General features: G+C 45.5%; 1 protein-coding gene across 2 annotated transcripts in view; it reads right to left on the bottom strand.

Annotated features, from left to right (window-relative positions):
• Positions 1-2,374, bottom strand: part of LOC126548139 (uncharacterized) — a 118,337-nt gene extending 115,963 nt beyond the window's left edge. For both annotated transcript variants that reach the window (XM_055063134.2, XM_055063135.2), the window contains exon 1: positions 1,450-2,374. In XM_055063134.2, coding sequence (XP_054919109.1) covers positions 1,450-1,472 — 23 coding nt within the window. In that variant the 5' untranslated portion in view covers positions 1,473-2,374. The remainder of the gene's footprint in view (positions 1-1,449) is intronic.
• Between the last annotated feature and the right edge of the window lie 20,665 nt (positions 2,375-23,039).

The following is a 23,039-nucleotide window of genomic DNA, read 5'->3' as shown; positions in this document are numbered from 1 at the left end:
GTTTCTTTCTTTCTTTTTTTTTTTCTTACATTGCGAAGAGCAAAGGCGACGCAAATTTTTTACCACAACGCGCACGGCACAGTCTACCGGAAGTTGCGTCAAAAATCACCGTTTTACCCCAGAAACAAAACCGAAACCTATTATGAAGCCCTCCCTTTCACTGGGCTGCGTACCGTACAGCGTTATGTATCTGAGAACAGGCTTCAACGTTTCAAATATTCGACCACCGGTGACCGATTAGAAAAGGCGTGGTCACGAAGGAGTTAAGGACACGATATGCGAGTTGCACTGGTCAGCTTCATAGTGACAGAAGCCTTAACCGCGGTGAGAAATGTGTGGTGGAGGGCAATCGTAGGGGGCAACAATCATTGCTCTTGGACTTGCAAGCCCTCAGACTCATGAGCAGCCGACATTGCTCTTTTGCTCACTGCAAGAGAGTGCAAGAGATGGATGAGCTATACATTTCCCGACTCCGGTTGTTCGGCGCTATTCAGTTCATATGTCGTGATATCTGTGAACCAGAGTTCATGTACCAGTTAAGATTCAGAGATGAACTGCACTTTCAGTCACCATAAAATAGTGTATTTTATGATAGGCGCTCAAATAACATAACGGCGCAAGAAACTAAGAACAAGAAGACATGTAGAAGCACCATAGAGAAAAAAGCACTAAATATAAAATCACGTCAGTCAGGTCACTTGGGGACCTCAAGGCCCTAAAGTCTCAATGAGAGACGAAACAAAAACATTTGTAATAAGCGGGCAGCCACAGGCTTAGTGCTTTTCTTTCTTTCTTTCTTTCTTTCTTTCTTTCTGTCTTTCTTTCTTTCTTTCTTTTTTCTTTCTCTCTTTCTTTCTTTCGACGTGTAATAACATTTTCTCGCGAAATTGCAGATCAGCCGAGTTTGACGTCATGTATAATGGCCAGAGAACTATGAAAACGAGTTTCTTATTCACAGCTGTAATTCGACCCGCATCCCCATGTGTATAATTTTGATTGCGACAGTATTTGTCAAGTAGGTGAAGTTTGAGAAGTGAAGCACAAAAAGTAAGGATTGAATTTGCGAGGAGAATAAATACGCAAAGAACAAAATCAAGTGTAAGTGTAAGCTACAAGAATTTCATACAAAATTAATGCAGTCGGAAGTTCGACATGCTCAAGTGCAATTATTCACAAGCCTCCTCCCCTTCTAGCTTCCCTTTCCTACCACCTCCTCCTCTTCAACTTCTTTCTCATGATGGTCCTGAGGGGCACATCTATAAGTATTGGTCGAGTTTTTCTTCTTTTTTTTTCTTTTTTTTTTTGCCATCCTGTTGTACAGAAGCGGTGCTCTTGGGCATCCATCTCCCGACGGATTCACCTGAAAGCCGGTTAAAGCCAACGCGAGTAATACGAACACGCAGGAGCTGCTTCAAGCTTGAAAAAGGTATGAAACACAGTCTTACAAACCTGCTGTCGTCAGCACGAGGCATCACTGCTGCTGCCGCCTCCGTCGTCGCCACTCGAAAAGTCTACTAAGCTTTCGACGCTTTTCGGGAGCGATGCGCTTGGTCCGCACGGACGGTCGTCTGAAGCAGCACATTTCGCGACCAGTGACAGCGGCTCCGCCGAGACACACTTCCAAACGCAGCACGCTCTTTCGGCAGTCACAAACACCCTCTCTGCTACGGAGTGGCAATGGCGTCGCCATGATTCGTATATGGCAAACGCTTGGAAGTATGTGCGTGCGCGCGTGTGTGTGTCTGTGCGTGTCTCTGTGTGTGGGGGTGGGGGAGGGGGCAGTTTGTGTACGCTTGGGAACTGGAGACTGCTAGTCTGACGCCACGTCAGGCGTAGGCTGCCGTGCATTCGTTGCCAGGAAGGAGACGCGGCAATGTGTTTTCCGTCACACGTCTCCCCTCTTTTTCGCGAACCAGTGGCGGACGATGTCTCTCGAGCGGATGAGCCGGCGGTGGAAATGCGACCGAGGCATATGCAGAAAAAAAAAAAAATAACCGTAGAATAAAATATGGAGCCCTGCTTGCGTCCTCAGTGTCCTTGCATTATATATATGGAGCACAAAGAATGCACGCGAGAATTCGCCACCCATTTGTATGTGTTGTAGACAGGGTGCCCCAGAGAAGCCCAAAAACGAAGTGTGCAGAATTATTTACGAAACCTCCCACAAAGGAAACTACGCAGGCTACAGAAATTCGGCAAATTGAATAATGTTGACGTTCTATGAAATTCAAGAGATTTGTTTCATTTACCACACGTTCACCGTTATCCCATTTTTGCGCCTACTATTGCGTGCCACCTCGTTTGCGAGCTTGAGGCGATGTTTCTTAATATTTGTAATGTATCTGTATTCACAGGCACTCATTTGTTTTCAGATAAACTATATCTACCACGGTATTGCTGTGAAAAGATAATATTTAGCGCGGTTTATCCTTACATATTTTGTAAAATTGCTTCGCTTCGCTGAGTCGAATTAAAACAAACCGAGGTCTCGATAAGAAAGATATTACTTTTTTCATGCATAAAGGCTTCATTGCGGTAAGGTATCACTTCTGTGTTGTTGTTTTTATTTGTTAGTGTACACCTATGCACGTAAGATACATATGTACGGACACCATGAACTCATCGCACGGTCGTGAATGCTTGTTCATATGAATACATAGACAATAATTGATGTATATATACCCCTGGAAAGCTGTGTCACGATTACAGTATAAGAAAATAGGGAGTACATGGGTTATAAAGGTTAGTCTAACCTTTTGGAGAGTAAGTGACAATCATTCGTCCTTTTGGAGCGTAACTGCAAGGGGCTGAACTGATACTCCCCATGTGTTTATTCCTTCGAGGACTAACAGTTGCGCTTTTCTGATGCTTCTCAAGGCAGCAACGTTCACTCCCCGATGCTCACCAAAGGAGAACTTAACAATGGCCACTTATACGGTAATAAACAAACTATTCGACTGAAAAAACAATCACCACCAGAATATGATTCCAACTCGTGTCTTCGCATTCGCGAACCGGATACTTTAACCACTACACTGCGGCCAGCAGATATTTTTTTCCTTGATTACAATATTCAATGGAAAAAGATGTACGCTATTTTGGAGTATCCTATCTCACAGTATGGAAATAGCAACCCTCATTCGGCCGGATAATTTGAACAAATACACTGTAAAGCTAATTCATGACAGGGGCGCAATCTGTCCATATTCAGTCGTGCTGCAGTTTTCAATGTGTTCTTAGTCGCTTGTATCGTGCATGTACTGCAAGTGTCGCACTGCTCACGACTCCGTCTGCAAGTACTGCAGCGCGTATTTGCAACATTTATTTGAAGCTCACGCTGTACACCATAGCAGCTTGGTTGAGAGCGAGCGAGCGAGCGAGCGAGCGAGAGAGAGAGAATGGAATGAAAGACAAGGAGGTTAGCCAGTGTAAGTGCCGGCTGGCTACCCTGTGCTGGGGAAAGGGCTAAAGGGAAGAAAAGGAGAAAGAAGAGGTGGCAGACTACAGTGCAGGAGCATTCTAACCATCTCAGCGCAGGTGCGGCAATGCAATATCGACGCGTCACTTTGCTTATGCTAAGCCGAAAGAGTCTGGCGTTGCATGCAACCATATTCGACTGCAAGAAAGGTGCCCGCTTGCTCTTCGAATTATTAAACCTGAGACACATTGCGTTAGCGGAAACGTGGCACGCGGGGATACAGAGAAGACAAACTGACGTCTTGCGTGCCCTGCTTCCATTACAAATTGCTTCAGTTACGCTTGTGATCTCCTTAGAACCGAAGCAACTTGGAAGCCTCTGACCAAGAACGTTTGCCAGCGGACCAATGACTTGCACATTTAATTGGTATCGCTCATTTATTTCATTGTGCACATGGAGTGCTTGGCTCGTCATATTCCCCAACTTGCATTCCACGAGGAATTTTCACAAGAGGGGGTAAAGTGCTGCCCTGTATATAGTTCAATAAAAAAGGCATAAACTTGAAAATATTTACGTTTTCTGGATTTACAGAGGCCGCACCGTTTCCGCCACTTCACTCGACGACACGTGGGAAAACAGCGGCGTGCATGGAGACTAACTGTTGCCGTTCATCATCCCGTTTCTCTTGTTCCGACCAGCGATTCAACACGTACCCTTCAAGATTTTCACACTGGATGCATACTCCTGCAGTTAGACCCTTGTGGGATGAAAATGCTCTACTAAAGCAGCTCGTCTAGCTCCACATGTGTCCCGCAGGAACTCCGACAATGTTTTCGTTGTCGGCTTTGCAGCTGCAGTATCAGACTATAGGCCGAGAATAGCGCCCTGCGACAGTGGTTGCCAGCTCGCGCTGGCTAGGAGACTGTCTAGCGTCCGTCTCTCTGGCATATATTAAATTATGAGGTTTTACGTGCCAAAACCACTTTCTGATTATAAGGCACCCCGTAGTGGGAGACTCTGGAAATTTCGGCCAGCTGGGATTCGTTAACGTGCACCTAAATCTAAGTACACGGGTGTTTTCGCATTTCTCCCCCATCGAAGTATGGCCGCCGTGGCCGGGATTCGATCCCACTACCTCGTGCTTAGCAGCCAAACACCATAGCCACTAAGCAACCGTGGCGGGCCTCTAGCATATTTGCTGGGCAATCACATAATATGTGTCCCAGCGTTTCAAGCGTCCGGCGGTGTTTGCAATCGGGGTTATTCGACCGGCCGATGAGGTGTGCGCAGCTGCTGGTGAAAACAACGCCCAGCCAAATCCTGCGTAACAAATACGGCTGGCTCTGCGCAACCTACGGTTGCATACGGAATTTCTCATCCGAATCGATTAGATGCAAGCGCCTATGGGTGTTGTCAGCGTGAGCCCTGGATACCATTGAGGTCCTTCGTGAGGGTCTCGATCAGTGAGTAGTGTCACGGAGCCCTCATTTCGAATGCCATACCGACTGATCTGAAAGCAGCACACTATTTTTCCGCGGCCATGAAGCGTTTCATGTTCAGTGGATAAGTGTTATAATTGGACAAATGGTCAACTAGTTTTCTGTTATCCGCTGCATAATTGAATCATGTGTTTGCTAATATTTGTATTCAGTTTTGTTTTCCTGTTGTCACTGTAGTAACCGCTTGCCGAATTTCATAGGTACGTCGAACAATTGGCCCCGTTACTAGCCAGCTGGCTATGGGACCAAACAAGCTTTGCGAAGTTTTCTGTAATGTGAAGATCCAAGTGGCAATAAAAAAAAAGTGTCAGGTCGCGAGAGGCAATTCGCACTTCTACAGAAGCAGAGGATGCCGATATTGCCTCAATGTCAGTGAGTTTATTGCCGACTACGCCACAGTGGCAAGCACCCATACAAAAGTGATGTGGCCGCTTTGCTGAGCACTGCCAAAAAGCTCTGCGATATCAAGCTACGAGGGTAAAATAGGGTCGTCCCTTCAAAAAGCCCTCCAGCGCCTGCAACGCTGATTTGGTATCAAAGAACACGGTCTACTTCAGGGGTGTCTGTGCTGTGATAAAACGGACAGCCAGTTCTGCAGCCGTAGATGTCAATTTGTGGTCCAATCGAACACACCGGGTAATGGTAATGGTAAGCTGAGGGTTTGCAGACTCAGCCATCGCGGCAGATGGTGCGCCTTTCTCTTGCTCAATACATGCTAAACAAAGACGTTTTCCACGCCTGAAAGTCCGCGAAAGCACGCTAACAGTGCCACGCGACTTATCACGCGGCAATTTTTCCTCTTTTGCGGGCTTTCTTTTACGCTCGGAAACAACTTTTATGTTTTCTTTACCTTATATAGCAACAGAATGATGGATCGGAAATTTTTCATGAGGGCCTACAATTTTCTTATTGACAATTTCGCGCTGATTATAATGTTTGTGAAGTTAAGTAATTAATAGTAACTAATTATGTAATTATGGGAAATACAAAAATATTCTGACTTGCTCCAAGTGACGGCAAACAAAATTACCTTGGTGTTGTCCAGCTACGTGCCGCTCACATACTTTTAAATTTTGGCACAAGTTACGTGGGACAAACTGTATACAGAAAATATATGGGACACGGTGAGCTGTTTCAGGCCAAAGCAAGAAACGTGGAGCCCCTTCATAATTACAGGTATTTCAAGCCTCATTAATGATATCGGTCCAGGGAAGTGTTTCGGGGATATCGGTGGCCTGGAAGCTTGCGGGTATAATTCTCACATGACATGCAACTGCGTTTGATAACTCGCACTTCGGGTTGGTTCTTGGAAGCAACGACAAAGGGTGGTGTGAGTGTCTGGTCAGCAGGCGAAGATGGATTCACACAGGTTCACAGGACCTGCATACGTCGACAGAGCAGATACGTGTTTCCGCTATCGTGCCCTTGGGTGTGGTCACGCGTGGCAAGCCAAGGCCCATGCGCAGTGTTTGCGCCTGGAGATGTTCAGCGTGCCCAGGCACGACGAGCGCGCGTTAGATAGCGGAGGCATGCTGTAGAATACGTAGGACACAAACACGCCTGATGATCGATTGCTCCGGCAGCTACAAAAAGTGCTACAAAAATGCTACAAATGCTACAGAAAGTGTATCAGGTCCTCGATCCAGCCAACGCCTCCTAAATAGGCGTATGTTTGAACATATTATATTAAAATGCGTTACAGAGTTCGTTGAGGCAAATAAGGTCCTCCATCCCTACCAACATGGCTTCAGGACTGGTCTGTCTACCGTTACCCAACTTGTTGAGATCCTACACGATTTCGCTATAGCAATTAACGACCAAAAACAAATAGATGTAATTTACCTAGACTTCGCAAAGGCATTTGATCCTGTCTGCTATACTAAATTACGTCTAAAGCTCAAACATATACTAGGAGATGGGCCAATTTTTTCTTGGATTAGCTATTATTTATCTGACCGCCGCCAGTTTGTTCAGTTAGGCGCCCACACTTCCGAATTTGTGCCAGTATTTTCTAGGGGTAGCCCAGGGTGCCGTTTCGGTCCCTATCCTATCCCTTTTACTCATAAACGACATGACTAGTAGGTTTAATCCAAGATTAGGTTATTTGCAGACGACTGCGTCCTGTATAGAGGAGTACTAAATCGAGAAGATCAAATTAGTCTTCACAAGGATTTTGCTTTGATAGCCCAATGGTGTGAAAAATGGCAAATGGCCGTCAACTTTGATGAAACAATTTCAATGTCAGTAACAAAAAAGAAATCCAAACTTATATATCTTTACATACGGTTGTGATAGCACCATACTTAACACTGTCACTCAGTGTAAGTGCTTGGGCGTCGCCATATCATCAGCTTTAGGATGGTCTACTTATGTAGAGCACGCGGCAAGCAAAGCGATGAGAAAGCTAATGCTATTAAAGCGGGCCCTGCGATACTCCACGAAGTAAGCCAAGCTCTTGGCCTATGGGACGATCATACGTCCTATCTTAGAATATGCGAACGTGGCGTCGTTTCCCTTTGCCCGAAATCAAATAGCTACTCTTGAAGCAGTACAGCGAAAAGCCCCTCGTTTTATCTGTAACAGATATAGGTGCACCAACTCGCCTACACAGATGCCGAGATCGGTCTTCATACACTAAGCAGTCGTGCGATGCTGTACCGACTCAATTTTTTATAGCTCTTGCTGCATAATAAGGTTAACGTGGATTCTAACTCCTACTATTTCTATAACACATCCAGAGAAACCCGTCATAAGCATCACCTTACACTCCAATAATATTTTTGCGCTAACACTACATTTAGTTTTTTGTTCTTCCCGCGAGCTGTTCGTGACTGGAATGCTTTAGCCCAGACGGTAGTCGCTCAGCCGACTGTTGCCAAATTTGTTGAACTTGCTGCCCAAACTGTACTGTCAGCAACAAGTAAGTGATGTTATCATTATTGTGTTTATCATTGTTTTACTTACCAGGTATATTGGAAATCTGTGATGTGAAATTGTGGATGATGTTATCCATTTTATATCTCATATGCTTGTCCCTTTCTTATTTTGAAGAAGATCATATTTAATTTGAATAAGTTGATTGTGCGTTATTTTTTTGCCAACCTCAATGCAGTTAACATAGGTCCATTATCATTAACACTTTCTAGGTACCCTTTTGTATACTTATGTAAATGCCTGTACCACAATGTCTACAGACCCTTCTAACCCACTCCTGTAAAAATCCCTGATGGGATTGACAGTATCACGAAATCAATAAATAAAATAAAATAAATGTCTCAATGATAGCTACATTAACAAGTTGCTCCTCTTGACTCTCTCCTTATCCATACCATTCAGAAACCCTTCGAAATGACAGCATATATGAAACATAGAAAGAAAGTGGCTTAAAGTTATTGTTGTCCAAAAGCTCAACATCATGACAAACGTAGCTCGCCTGCTGTAAAATGCACCGGAAGCACTCATCATCATCCCTGACGTTCAACGAACCTCAGCGCTCCAAAATAGATAAGCGCCGACTGCATTAGCATCTGTCATTGCCAACACAACGCTGCCAAGTCGCGAAACAAAGTAAACACATTGATTGTTTGATTCAAAGAAACCAAAACAAATAAAACGCTCACAAGCTCCGTTCTTGCGCATTTTCGAAAACAACTATGTGGCCATGGATAAACACTGCTGTTGGTTGTTGCTTTAGAAAATTTACCGCAGGTCAAATTATTCAGGCCCTCGCGTAAAACCTGCGTGCGTCACGCGTGATTCTTGCAACCCTTGCAGCTTACCGATGCCGGGTTGTAGTAACCACCGCGAAGCCAATGTAGTGCTCTTCTAAATTGCCACCTTCAACCTTGTCTTTTGCCACTCGTCCGAGCACGTTAGCTCCAACGTACTTGCTGAACACACATAAATTAGCCTCCTTGGTGGAAACGCTGTGCGTGGGGTATATTTGTCACAGTGGGTAGTTAATTGAACCTTTTTTAATAAAATATCTAACCTTCGCGCTTTCGGTCTACGCTTATAGTAATAACGTGAAAAAAGTCGCAGCCTAGGGCAAGTTCCTTTTGTTTCATTTTTCTACTAGTAAAGACGGCTAGCTAGTCTTGCGTATATCCTGTCGAGGTTAATGGGTCCGATTAGGAGCAAGGACATCTGCCGGATCTATATTAAATGTCCCCAAGTGGACGTTTAGCGGTATGTCCTCTAGACGTTCGCTATCCCACGTCGCTGGCGACATTTCTGTATTGACATTTCTGTAAGCTACTTACGCCCATCTTGCATGTTCAATTCATATCTCCGAATGTGGCATGGTACCATGCAACTATTGTATGAACGCCTGTGAACGCAGCTGCGACTGACTGTAAATGACTGACTATTATTTGTCTTTTCTCTCCTTTCTATTATTCCCCTTTCTCCCTCCCCAAGTGTAGGGTAGTCAACCGGGCACGTCCTTGGTTAACCTCCCTACCTTTCCCTCTTCGTTTCTCTCTCTCTCTCTTGTTACAGTTTCTATTTGCCAGAAAGCAACAAAGAGTTGTGTGTAATGCGCGCGGGTTTCCTGTGGTGCGGAGCGTGTGTCAAGCAGTTTAGCAAGAAACACTTGAGCACGCTCAAACACCTCAAGTTAGCGCTCCAAGTCCAAGTCACGATTTCGAGATCACAATGAGGTTCCATCACTGCGGCCATAGGTCCTCGAGAGAAGGCCGTGTCCCGGGCTTCCTGAAAGATCAGTAAGCAGCGACACTATCAACGCCGCATTAGCGAGTGATTACGCATGTACGGGAGACGGACGCTTCACGTGCGCGGTGAGACGTGCGAGACGCATTGCGTGCGATTCTCGTCACTTTAGTTCCGAGTTTAATTTGAGACGCTTACCTGGCAAGTTGCGCCTTTGCTGTATTCGTGGGCGCAGGGACATATAGGGGTCGCTCTTTATACGAGCGGTGCGTTCGCTGCCGTGTGCTCGTGGCTGGTGCGGCAAAAACGCAAGGCCGACGGCGACTCGCTGAACAAGCGTTGTGTGCCGCAATTTTGCGGAAACTGTGCATTCAGGCTCAAGAGCGTGCGTCCTGGAAAGGTCTTGATACGTGCCGTTCATGAAAAGGCCTGATTGTGACTCCACACTCGAGGGTGTGTGTTTAAGCCTGTTTTCGATGCTCATTTTTCTTATTCACGGCGCCAAAGACTTCCACACAGTGTGGCCAGTAACGAGCCTAAATGTATACACTTCCTTAACAGACTTGTTTAAGAAATACGAGTTTATAGCTTGTATCACAAGCAGTCGGCAGGGGAAATATCCTTTGCTAGCAGCCATCGTGTCTTTTCTTGTTACGCTATATTCATTCCAGGAAAAATAACATCTTTCGAAAGGTTACTCACACCGGTGACACTATACAGAGGCGTATCGTGGCAGCAGGGTCGAACGGCTGCGGGGCGTCGAACGCCGCGCGGCCGTTCCTACAACGTGCCCAGGTCTCCCTCGATGTCTTTCCAGCCAGCGCGTCAGACTAAAGAACCCAGATGCTGAGAGAGAAGGAGAACATTTTCACGTGAGAAAACCAGAGTGGTCGGCCGGAGGAGCTCTGTCTCTGGTATGCTACTCTACGTAGGGAAAATAAATAAGTGGAAGGAGAGAGAGGGAGTGCCGATAATGACGATAGTGGTCAGTGAACTATGTACACGTGCAATATGCATATGTATTATGTGCACACACCTCACCCACGTCACAATGCGCAGGCGTCTGTCCTGTAGGCCCAGAGGCTTAAGGTGGAGCCTCTCTCTGTTAGAAATTTCAAGAGCGCTCTAGTTCGAAAGCGCACTTTGAGTGCTGTTCCATGGTCCTATAGGATCTGCTCCGAAAGGGGTCTTTTGTGTAAACTAGAGAACGTGGCGTTGTCTGTCGTGCTGTGTGGCAACCAGGGAAGTCTCAGAATTTGTGTGATATGATCTCTGGAGTGTCGTACTCCTGACAATTGGGGTCATTTTGTAGGCATATCTTATGAAGATAAGGTCGTGTGAACGCTACTCCGAGCCTCAGCCTGTGTAGTAAAGCCCTATAAACTTGCTCTTCCTTGGGTGGAATATTGGATGTTATGTCTGGGACTAGCGTGAAAAGGCGATCTTGTCGAGTTTTGGGATTAGCCCAGTGCAAACTGTAGGCTCTCCGCATTGCAGAAGAGAGCAGTGCCGTTACGCCGTGTCTGAAGAAGGCAGTGGTTACCCAGTTGCCGTCTGTGTGCGTTAGCTTCGCATCGGTACCTGTCGACTCATTGCCTAACATCCCACAATGGCTAGGCACTGTGAGCACTATGACGTGGCCCTTGTCATGTGCTTCTACATACAACAGAACAATGTAACGATGAGTTTCTCGTTTCCTCCTCTCTTTAATAGATGTCCGACTCCTTGCAGAGCTGACATGAGGTGAAAATATTGTCCGCCGTCTGCGGTACGTCAACATAGATTAGTCGTAACGCCTTACAGGTAGCTGAGAATTCGGCTGATGTTGAAGAGGTTTTGTGAGAGAGCTTGAGGCTTCGGCGAAAATCACTTGTAGACATCACGACTGCTGCTGATGCAGAAACATGTGTGGTAGAGCCGTCTGCAAACACAGGGCAACTGGCATAGTATATCTAATGGATGTAAGACAGAGTGAGTTGCTTAAGAGCGTTTGTCAGCATTTTTCTTATTTATTTATTTTCTACTCCAGGAACCGATAGGACAACCTGCGCGTTCGGCATAGCCCACAATCGAGTGCTTAAAATTCTGAAAGGCGAATAAAATTATTCTTATGGGCACCGCTGCTGTGTGAACTGAGCTTAAAATCAATTGAGAACTTTCTCAATGAAGAATCAGATAAGACTCACAGGCCGCATTAGAGAAACATTATCTTCAGTTTGGCGGGGTGTCGCTGAATATAGCGAACTGGATATATTTCTGCATATTATTGATCAACTTTTCACTTCAGGTGAAAGAAAATCAGTGACTTTCCTTGGCATTTTCCAAAGACCGCAATCACAGTGTTAGCATCCACCTTTCACGTTCCAGTTGGTAAAAACCATGACAGTACTAGTCGAGCTGCTGGGGTTAAGAGTTTGGACCGCTATGCATGCTAGATTCTAGCTTTCAGTGCAGAAATAAAGACCCATCACGGAGGGTCATTCATTTACGACTTGAAGAGTTTTTCACTGCAAAACAGATAGACAGAACCCTGTCGTTTCTGAGCGGGCCATTCAAGGTGCTGCTTCTGAAAATGAAAGACGATGCTACTCGGTACATTTCATTGTATTTTGCTGCTTTCCCTACATAACATTGCTATTTGCATGTAAATCCACATGCTGCCATGGAATCATTGTTCTTGCACTCCCAATGACTATCATATTACGTCATATGGGGTGCGTACACAACAGGAACAGTACTTAATTTGTAGTACTTAATTTGTAGTACTTGTAGTGTAGTACTTAATTTTGACTATAAAGAACGTAATCCTACTGGTGTAGCGGCATAATTCAACAGAAGCTGCTAACCGTAAAATAGTACTTATGGTGCGAATCTGAAGTGGTCCAGCTCAGTATCGTGAATTTTTATTTCTTTTTGCAATTTAATGCAACAAGATGGGTAGTATAGGGCTAGTGGGAACATCGTGCATTGTTAGGGGCCTCTGCTGTATTCAAATCTTGCCGACCATTGGGGAAAATGCTATTTCTATCCTGTTTTCAAAGAAACAGGGCCTGTATTCCCCGAATAACGTTCTTACGCAAAAACTGCATATACCAGCCAATCGTGATGTTGGCCATATCATTAATTTAGCGAAGACAACCGGCCAGTGGCGAAGAGCACTTGCGAACAAAAAGCTTTGTAAATTCTGCTTCAGATTATTTTCGGACATTGAGATCAACCAACTGGTGAGCTCGTAGAATCATTTCATATTATGAAAAGGGGGGAAGCGCGCGTCAGTCAAGCCAGAATCATTTCACACGATAAGGAGTTCTACTCTGATAAGTTCTACTTCTCTAGCTTTATAATTAGCAGTTGCCTTGATTTTGTTTGTATTGTAAGCTACATTCTATCACGGGTGGTTATGACGATATAACCCATTGTTTCTGCGCTCTGCTTCGCGTGGGCAAGAAATTGCGTGACTACATATGTAGTCTTTGCGTCCAATCAAAAATTTTCATTTGTGAGTAAGGCGCTGTCCGGCCTGCATTTTTCATTCTATTTTTGCTTGTGCACTGGTGCGCATCACCATCGGCTCATTTTAAGTCACAATTTAATCCACTGGCCTCATCTACGTGACGTTACGGCAGGAGTGCTAAGGCATTCTCTCGTCAGGCGGTGTTCGGCAAGCTGGAGGTCAGAATCGACGTGCAGCGTCACCGTCCGAAGCTTAGAAATTACCGCTTGCGCGTCCTAGAGCAAAGGCGTCCATTGCATAAAAGCCAACGTTTGGTCGTCGCACACCTGCGCTAACGTTGGCGCTTCTCCAGGCTAAAGACGCGACCTCGCCCTCTCACTCGGTGTCGCGACCGGGATATACGAAGCGACAAAAAGCCACTGCCAGTCCACGCAACCAAGTGGCAGCATCCTCACGATTCCGAAAGGCCGCCTGCTTACTTCCGTATCTTCTACTTTCCCCCTTTCGTAGACTAGCTGCAAAGCGCAGCTAGACTACAATTAGAAACTGGCGTAGGTGGAAACCCAAAAATTAAAATTTATAATATATATATACGAAAGGTGAACCGACAGGAGCGGTAAGGCTTTCTTTTTCCTCTCCCGCGTAAACCAGGGCACCCCAAACTACGAGATAGATGACGGGGCGACTGCGAGAGGGGAGAGGAAAACCCCCAAACTAGCTGGCCGCAGGAAATATCGGCCAATGCCAAGTCGCGCGCGCGGCTGCCGTTGTTTCTTGAGAAAGTTTTGCGCCGCCTTGTCCCCGCGTCGGGGCACCTGCTTTCTAAATCGAGCACGCCGCCTGCGGGACAACCGCTTCGCCCCGCGCCCTCCTCCTCCCCCCACCCCCACAGCCGCCTTCTTATTTTCATTTCATTTACTCGCCCTGTCGGACCGCCGGCGCGAGTCAACGCCGGGCCTGGCCCGGTTCCGGCCCCGGCGGCGAATCCAGGTCACACCCCAGCGAAGTACGAGCAGCCGCCGCAAAGGTCGCCGGGTAACAGCCAGACCGGCCGGCTTTGGCAGAAAACCCGCGCCAGGGATACCAGGGAGTCGTTTATGCCGCCCTTCAAAGAGGGAGCCACTGTGACATCGCACGCTGACTGCAGGTTCTCGCTGTTCTCTTTTTACTCTCACAGGTGGCGCTACGTATAATTTCAGTGTGGATAACGGCGGCAGATACTACTGCGAATGTGAAGATCTATGTGAATATATTTGTGAAATGTGTGAGTACTGGCCACGGAAGCTACTGTAATAAGAAGCTTAAAGTTAGCTCCGCAAAGCCAAAATCTGAAGATTTTGCAGCGATCGTATACGTACCATCGCAGCTAGAAAACAAAATGCAACCTCTCCGGACCGCTCGTTAATGCGCATGCGCAACGCGCGCACAGCTGCTGCTTATCTAGGTTTGTGAGATAAGTTGTTTAGTAAAAAAATGAAAGTTCGCTTTTGAAACACCGCGTGAAGAGAGACAAGAGCAACAAAGAAAGAAGTGACGGGACAAGCGCTGAACCCGCAACTTGAGAACTTCAAAAAGAAACAAATCCCTTTTATGAGCGCAACCTACAGTGTGTGAGCACATGAAACATGAGGGCAAAACATTAAGCCAGGAAAACACGGTGAAATGACAAAACTAATCAGTCCAAATTACTTTAAACAAAGTACAAGACAAAGCACGTAGCCACCACTGAACACGTTCGCAAACAGTGTATACTCCATCAGTCGTCAAAAAATGAAAAGAGGAAGCAAAACCACGCCTGATTATTTGAAACTCTGTTCAAAAATGCCGATTCTATTTCTCGTAGTGACACCGATTGATGACTGACGCAAAGCCCTTTTTTCTTCCATAAATTACATTCATCAAGTGTTTCCCTCATAAGCTGACGATTATGACGGTGAATAGTTGTAGCCTAATAAAAGTAGGGTCTCTATTGAGATTTATGAATAAGCCCGACAAGTGGCCTGCCAACCCAAAACCGACAGCAGTACCACCGTGGTGGCATGGTGGCTTTGGTGTTGCGCTGCTAGGCCCGAGCGCGCAGGATCAAATCGCGGCGGCCGCATTTCGATGGGGGCAAAATGTAAAAACGTCCGTGGACATAAGACGCGCGTTAAAGAACCCCAGGTGGTCCAAATTAATTCGTATAGTTCCCTGCTACGGCGTGCCTCATAATCACATCGTGCTTTTTGCATGAAAAACCTCAAAATGATATATATATATATATATATATATATATATATATATATATATATATATATATATATATATATATATATATATATATACTGACAGCGTCGGAAAACGCCGTTAGTGGCGGGAACCACTCGCTTCTCAATGCATTCGTTGTCTTCGTTCCTGCAATGTGCATTACACTCAGCAAAGAGACGAGGTGAAAGCTTTACGCCTTGTCTCCTAGTTTCCTCGACTACAACGCGTAAAACATAACGCGTATCATTTCCTAAGTTTGCACATCAATTTTCATTGTTCCTAAGTTTAATAGGCACACGCTACCACATCGAACAGCATATCGTGTTGTGCTGTCGTTTAATAACTTCGCACCGATGTTTATCATAGTAAACACTCGTAAAGATTGAAAGACAAGCACGCAGCTGTGGCCAAAAAGTAACACGACGACAAAGGACGCGAAAGTTGGCACGTTAGTCGTACGGAATAGATGCCATCACGGAGGCCAGCATTTCCTTCGCGATTCGGTGCGCCCAATCGGTCATCATGAAAGCGGCCCCGCTGCACTTCAGGACTTGCGGCAAAGCCACTAGCCAGGATGCCCCGGATACCTACGCTGCCGACTGTTTCCTTGAGAACGATAACAAACGTGACCTGCGATCGGAATTGGTAGCTGAGACCCATTAGTACCAGTGACTATACCTTGTTGAGTCAGTTATGCTACTAACTCTATCGTTACCATCTGCAGTTATACTAAGGAAGCAAATGGTGTGACACTGGATAGTAACTACTCCGACCTCTTTTTCTTTGTCTAAGAGTGTGGGTAAATTTCTTGCCGCTGAGATATATGGTCGTGAAACTTAATATGAAAGAAGCAATAGAATGGTGATAGAAATCTATACAGCCGTTGGAATAGTGAACTTACCGAATGGAATCAAATACAAATATTCGAGAAACATGACTTCCGAATATCAAATAGAATACCTTCTTTTCTTTTTCATTTCTAAACAAGGAGAAATACGATGTTTGCATGGAGCACGGCTTTGGCTAAAAAGTGCTTGTTTACATCATTTGATACATGCATGTAATACCATTCGCAACTGGACGCCCATTAAACTGGGGTGCTTGCAAATGACAAACAAGTGCTTTCATTGGTCTAGCGTGAAACAAGAGAACAGCACCTCACCAGACGCACGTAAAGTGTCGCGTTCCTCGATGGATATTATTGTAATACTACAGTACTACGTATTGTTTTAAAGAAATGGAAACATGGTGAGACTGGAAAATAATAATTTTCTTTGCCTAAAACCGAGATTAAAATTTCTACAGGCTGCCTAAAGGCAAGAAATTCTTATGCAATGGCTGGAACTTAGTCAGCAAAACTAATCTGCATCATGCCTTCTCAAGAGCTTGTGCTCCTTCTGCATAAACATTCGTAACGATCCCCTCTCGCATCTGTCTTCCTCCCCCGAGGTTACAATAAGTGCTCTTATCCCTTAAACTTGAAGAGAAACGAATATTTCACAGCTTGGAATAATAAATTCTCAAATCAAATACGAGTCCAATAGAAAAGACTATTTGATGCGTATTCAATATTTCGAATATTCGCACACCCCTATAAACCATTTTTCGCCGTTACAATAAAATCAGTAAACATAAATTATTTGTGTCAGATATTTATTGAAAAAGGATCATCGCGAAGTTTTTCTTTTTCTTTTCTTTCTTTATTATTATTTTTTGCACAATGGGTTTAAATGGAATAATTAAGAATGCCAACGGCATCCATTTCCTTAGCTGTCGGGGGCATTTTACGCTCGTGTATGCCCTCCTTACGTTACAAAGGCCACCAGATTAAGCACCATCACGATGTGATCTGAAATCAGACAAAGAGCCGCACTTCAAAAGCACTGTCACTACAGTTCCGTGCGGCGGCTTAAAACGATGCCTACCCGCGTATGCCTTCAACAGCTCACTAAGCTTCTAAACTGAAGAGCAAGCTTCATGATCACTTTGTTCAATTTGTATTTCTACAGTATGACATCTTTTTCTTTATTTATGTCTTTCCGCTTTCAATTCCTCCGCGTGCCAAATGCAGTAGAAGCCACCTACCAGCGTTCCCACATGAGAACGTCGCGTTAGGTATTAGAATTTATAACGTACAATTCTCACAGAGCTGTCAATCTGCCCTGACACTCGCCGTGGTGGCGTAGTGACTTTGACGACGCGCTACTAAGCCCGAGGGTGCGGGATCGAATCCCGGCCGCGGTGGCCGCATTTCGATGGGGGCGCAATGCAAGAACTCCCGTGTACGTGCATTGGGGCACGTTAAAGATCCCCGGGTGGTGAAAATTAATCCGGAGTCTCCCGGAGGAAGCGGCTATAGCGTTAGCCATAGCACAAACCAACGCATATTATATAATCAGCGATTCCCAGACGGCAGTACGCAACTTCGCGAACGGCTGGATCTCAGCTGAGGCACTAAACACACTCAGAAAAGGCAAACCAACAAGGGAAGACAAATGCGTCCAAATCCTACGGATACCAGCCCACACCACCGACTCAACGGGAGAAGACAACCCTAACGCGGCGGCACACAACGTTGCTCGAGGACTGACTTTCCGAGCTGCGGTGAACGTAGACCCCTCGACAGAGCCCTCCGAAGTATGGGAATGGGAAGACAGAATGACCAGGTTCAAACGACATCACCAACCAAAGACGCAAAGATGCAATTATCCACCACTCCATCCACAACTCACTAGATCGCAAGGTGTCCAGTGGCGGCAACTACAAACCAAATCATACAAGAGCCCGATACTAATGCACGCTATTTTTCCAGACATATACACAACAGATAGATGCAAAGTGTGTGGCACCAGAGCCACGCTACAACACATGCTATGGAAATGCCAGGAACTAATACAGGACAATGTGAGCGAAGCCTCCATCGACAGCCTCCACGCGCAATGGCAGGCCGCGCTGCTGAGCTCGAACCTGGAAGACCAACTCTGGGCAGTCCAGCGGGCCAAGGAAGCTGCCGAGAAGCAAGAACTCTCAGCCGAAACCTCGGCGGGTGCCCCATCCCACTAACTCGCCGGACGCGAATCGTTCTGATTCAAAATAAAGTTTTCTCCCTCACTCACTCTCCCATTACGGCGTGCCTCATAACTCGTGTCATATATTTTTGGCACGTAAAACTCCAGAATTCCGTTTAATTCACTCATGCCCCGACTCCTTGCCCAAATGACAAGTTTTCAGAGGCTGTGTGTCAGGTTAAGTGCGCGCACCAGTGCCCCTCCTGATCTTTTTTTTTTCCACTCCCCTCCATGCAGAGTGGCAGCCTCGGAGACTCTACCTCAGGAGACTCTCTTTTTCTTTCATGCATGATCAAAAACGGTACTCTACGTGGAAGAATGTGCTTAACTTCTGGGCGCCATTTTCTCGCAATATTTCTGTACGCTACCCGGTTAGTTTCTATTTTTACATTCCAGAAGCTCCCTCCAATTCTTGCACAGCAGCTACTCCTGTCATCGTGTTATGCGAACGGTATAAGTATAGCATAGATACCGAGTTAAGGAGGCCTAATACTCTCAAACGAATTTGCAAGATGCCTTGCACCTAAAGCGACATCGCTTCGGTAATCTCATTCCTCAAGAATTTAGAGAGAGAGAGAGAGAGAGAGAGAGAAGAAAAGTGTCTTTATCAGCGAAGTAACAAAGAGCAAAAAGCTCAGCTGAAAAAATATGCTTCTGTTTTCGTTCATTATAGTACGCTGAAAATGGGCAAGAAACGCTGGGGAAAGCGATGGTCGACGAAGTGTCTCATAACCGTGCTGCATTCTTCTTTCTATCTTTCTTTCTTTCTTTTTTCTGAGCACGCGTTGCGTCACAGTCCCTTCATTTTGCTCTGCGTGCTGTTCATCTTTGCCGCCGCAGTCTCACAAAATCCAAGCACTGCTATCTAAACTAGAGTTCCTTGCACCGAAGCGGAGGGAGGCTTGTACACTAGATAACGGTGGTACATACATACTGCGCGTTCGCGACCACGTCTCCCTATCGAGTAGGATAAACTCACCACATTTCTGACAAGGGAGAGCAACGTTGAACTGAAGCTGTACGCTGAAATTATAATTTATTCATGCTGCATTATTTTGTATTTACAACATTGGTTCGCACAGAGCCGAGAAGCCGCTATCATCGGGCGGGTTGTTGGATCGGCAACTCGACGGCATAACAGATTTAAAATAAAGAAAAAAATTGAGCCATTTCACTCTGTGAAGATGGATGACCAGTTTTTTAGGCTTGCAGCGCAGCTCAGAAAGAGCAAAAAAAGGAAGGAGGTAGGGGTAATGAAAGGGAACGGAAAACAGAGTGAGCGCTAGTGGATGACCGGCGAAGCTGTATATATGGTGATAAATATGTTGATAAGTGTCTTGATTCAAAATAAAAGACACATACCACAATGAGTTTCGGTTTTTCACGATTAATTGTTGTTTGATTGAATTGCATGCTCAGTGTTTTTTTACTTTCAACCTTTTTTTTTGTTTGCTTTTTTCTATTTATTATTTGGCCAGCAAGATGACTATCGCTTTATGATCGCTATGTTGTACGACCAGTGAGTCCGTGGCGACACTGGAAAGGTTCTTGAACAATGTGAGCTCCATACACGACTGGTGACGCGTCGTGGGCACACTGATGTTTGTGTAACATTGAACGTCGAACCTTTCCAAGAGAAACGCCACGAACCACTTTCCGTCTGGCCGAGACACGTCTATGTTGAAATCACCCACAATTACGATGGGAGTGGAGTCGGTAGGGGGAATCCAACAAAAGCTGCATACGCTTGGCGTTTGCGGCACGATCTTCGTCCGTATTACATGCCGCCGGCCATCGCCGGACACATTCCCGCTTCTGTTCACGACGGTGTTCTTCGTAAGCGCGCTGTTCCGCAGCCCTCACCGCGCGTGACCATTGCGCGGATGCAAGGGAACTGAGATAAGTTTACGCGGTTTGCCTAGAGCCCGTGACGTCACACCGCAATCCATACTAAACAGTGCCCATTGCGGTTTTACTTTTTTTACTACGACATTTTTTAAAATCACAGTACGTTTTGACACTTCTCGCAATTAGACGCAGCTCGGGCATAACCGGCGATACGCTTTTGCTTTATGCTTAAGCTCTTTTAGCTCTGGGGTGGCGCTATCTTTATTGCCTACGCACACAAACCGCCAGAACCCAGCTTCTAACAGCTCCACTGTAAAAACATAAAAAATGAAATGTGGTCGTGAGAAAATGGGGACCCTGCTCTCTCAAGAGTGAGTTGGTGTTCGCGACTATGCAGTTATGTCCGTCAATAATGTGCGCAGTTAGTTATAAGAGAGCATTCTTTCTTTAGTGCAAGAGAGCTATAGTGTCTGTATAGAAGCGGACGCGAAAGTTGGAACGTATATCACTCACTGGCACGCGTGGGTGCCAGATGAATGGATGCTATCCACTTTAAAATGGAGCGGTGGGTTGCGCAACCAAGCTATTTTTCTTATTTAGCCAAATGTCTTACCTTCCCCTTTCTTTCTTTTCTTTAACAGACATAGAATTCCCAGCATAAGACTTTGTGACTCTTCTTGGAAACTTTGTTTTGTGTGCCTATATCGTTTGGCGTCTCCCTATCTTTCCGCCACCAAATCTCCAACCACTTTTTACTAATCTCTACTGCCCCCGGACACGTTTACTTTTCCCCCTGCTATCCCTGAACCCAAGGGCTTCAAGCAGGCCAGCGGAGCCTAAACCGACAACTCGGTAGATGTCTTCCCATTCTAATGAAGCATGATGTGCTGCTAATAATAATAAAATATGGCGTGCAGGTCAACACCGCCATACGCGAGCTTCAGAAATCACTGCATCCAACTTCCGCGCCTTCCTTCGTTCAGAACAATCATTAAAAATGTGCTCTTGTGGGAACGGAGGAACGTCACGCAGAGCCCGCAGCGCCTGGAAAACTGCGGGCGCTCGCAAAACGCCGGCCCTGCTCCTGCGCACAGCGCATGCGCACTGCTGCCTCCAAGCATTTTCTGCGGACGCCCAACTAAAACTGCCTATTGTAAAGCTCCGATAGCCTATGCAGCCGTGCTTTGAAAATTGTACACCACTGAAATGTATTTCCTTTTCTTCCCGCTTAATTCTCTCTCCCCTAGCGTAGGCTGGCATATCAGATGCAACCTGGCTAACCTTCCTGTCTATCTCTCTTTTTTTTCTCTCTCTCTATCTTGCTCTCAGAAATGATTTTTCGAGAACGAAGCCACTTTCAAACCTGGCTTCTCGCGTTCACTATCGCGTTTGATCGCGGCCGTGATGAGGCGTAATGTGGCTCGTATTCGTTTTAGTGGTAATAACAGTTGGTACTTACAAAATAAGCCGATCGTATTTTTGTTTCTCTTTTCTTCACGCTTTGCTTTAAGCACGGCACTACGTTAAACATAAGCAGTGCGTTCTAATATGAAATATAGGTTCACCTATTTGTACCCTTAACCGTGAGTGGGCATGTGGAGCAGCAGGGATGCAGCCGGCCATAAACCCGTTCCTTTTCTTGGTGCAGGTTGGTGAAGCTCCTTCTTGTTATTGTAAAAAATCGAACAATGTGTTTCTGCTGCTCCTACCATGCCTCAATGTTTTTTATACCATTACTTCTTATTGTTTCAATGTTATCAAACTGCTAATATTGTGTGGGGACATAGAAGAAAGCCCTGGACCTGATGACCTGAATTTTTCACCGGAATTAGCAGTTGTTAAAACTATTGTTGCACATGTTGACTCGCGTCATGATGAACTAAGGATAATGCTTGAGGACGTCAAAAATATGAAATCGCCCTAGAACAAACTGTGTCTGACATTAACGCTAGACTTGCCATCGTAGAGGACCGCGTAAACAATTTAGATGAGTGCCAAACTAATGGCCTGCAACAAGTAATTGCGGACACAGTTCGCGAAGAAGGTGCCGAACTTCGGAGCAGGCTAGGCGATGTTGAAGACCGCGCATGTAGGGAGAACCTAATTTTTTACGGCCTTGCTGACTCGTCAAGTGAATCTTGGCTTCAATCGGTATAAAAAGTTAAAGCTCTTGTATGCAGTAGCTTAGGTATGCAGATATCATCTGACAGTATATCTCGAGCCCATAGATTAGGAACATATGTAGCTGCTAAATGTCGACCAATAATTGTAAAATTTGCGAGCTTTAAAGCAAGAGATGCTATATATTCTAATAAGGGCAAACTTCAAGGATCAGGTGCAAGCATTTCTGCAGACTTCTGCAAGGCAACCCGTAATTGCCGAAAGAAACTTACCCGGTATGGCAAGCCAAGCGGACAGCCCTTTTCCTTGCGACACAATAAGTTGTTCATCAACAAAAAATGCTTCATGTACTCCTCGCAAACCAATACTGTGTACGAAATTCCCCAGATTGCAGATCGTTCTCCGCTTTCATCAATCGCTTCTACGTCACGGCTGGATAACCAGCCAAAGTGATAGCACAAGTCTTCTAAGAGGGGCGTGCCTACCGTGGGAAACATATCTTTTGTCTTTACAAACATTAGAAGTGTCATTCACAAACGAGATTATTTGTCTTCTGTCATTGATGATTGTGCTGCAGATGTGGTTCTACTGACAGAAACTTCTTTCAAGTAAAATCGCTGACAATGAAATTTTACACTGTCACAATGATTATCGATTCTTTAGATCTGATCGAAGCGGAAGAAAAGGCGGTGGTGTGCTTATTGCAGTATCAA

The sequence above is a fragment of the Dermacentor andersoni genome, chromosome 1, assembly GCF_023375885.2.
Source record: "Dermacentor andersoni chromosome 1, qqDerAnde1_hic_scaffold, whole genome shotgun sequence".
NCBI lineage: Eukaryota > Metazoa > Arthropoda > Arachnida > Ixodida > Ixodidae > Dermacentor > Dermacentor andersoni.
The sequence above is the reverse complement of the archived record's forward strand: the minus strand, read 5'-3'. Positions and strand labels throughout refer to the sequence as shown.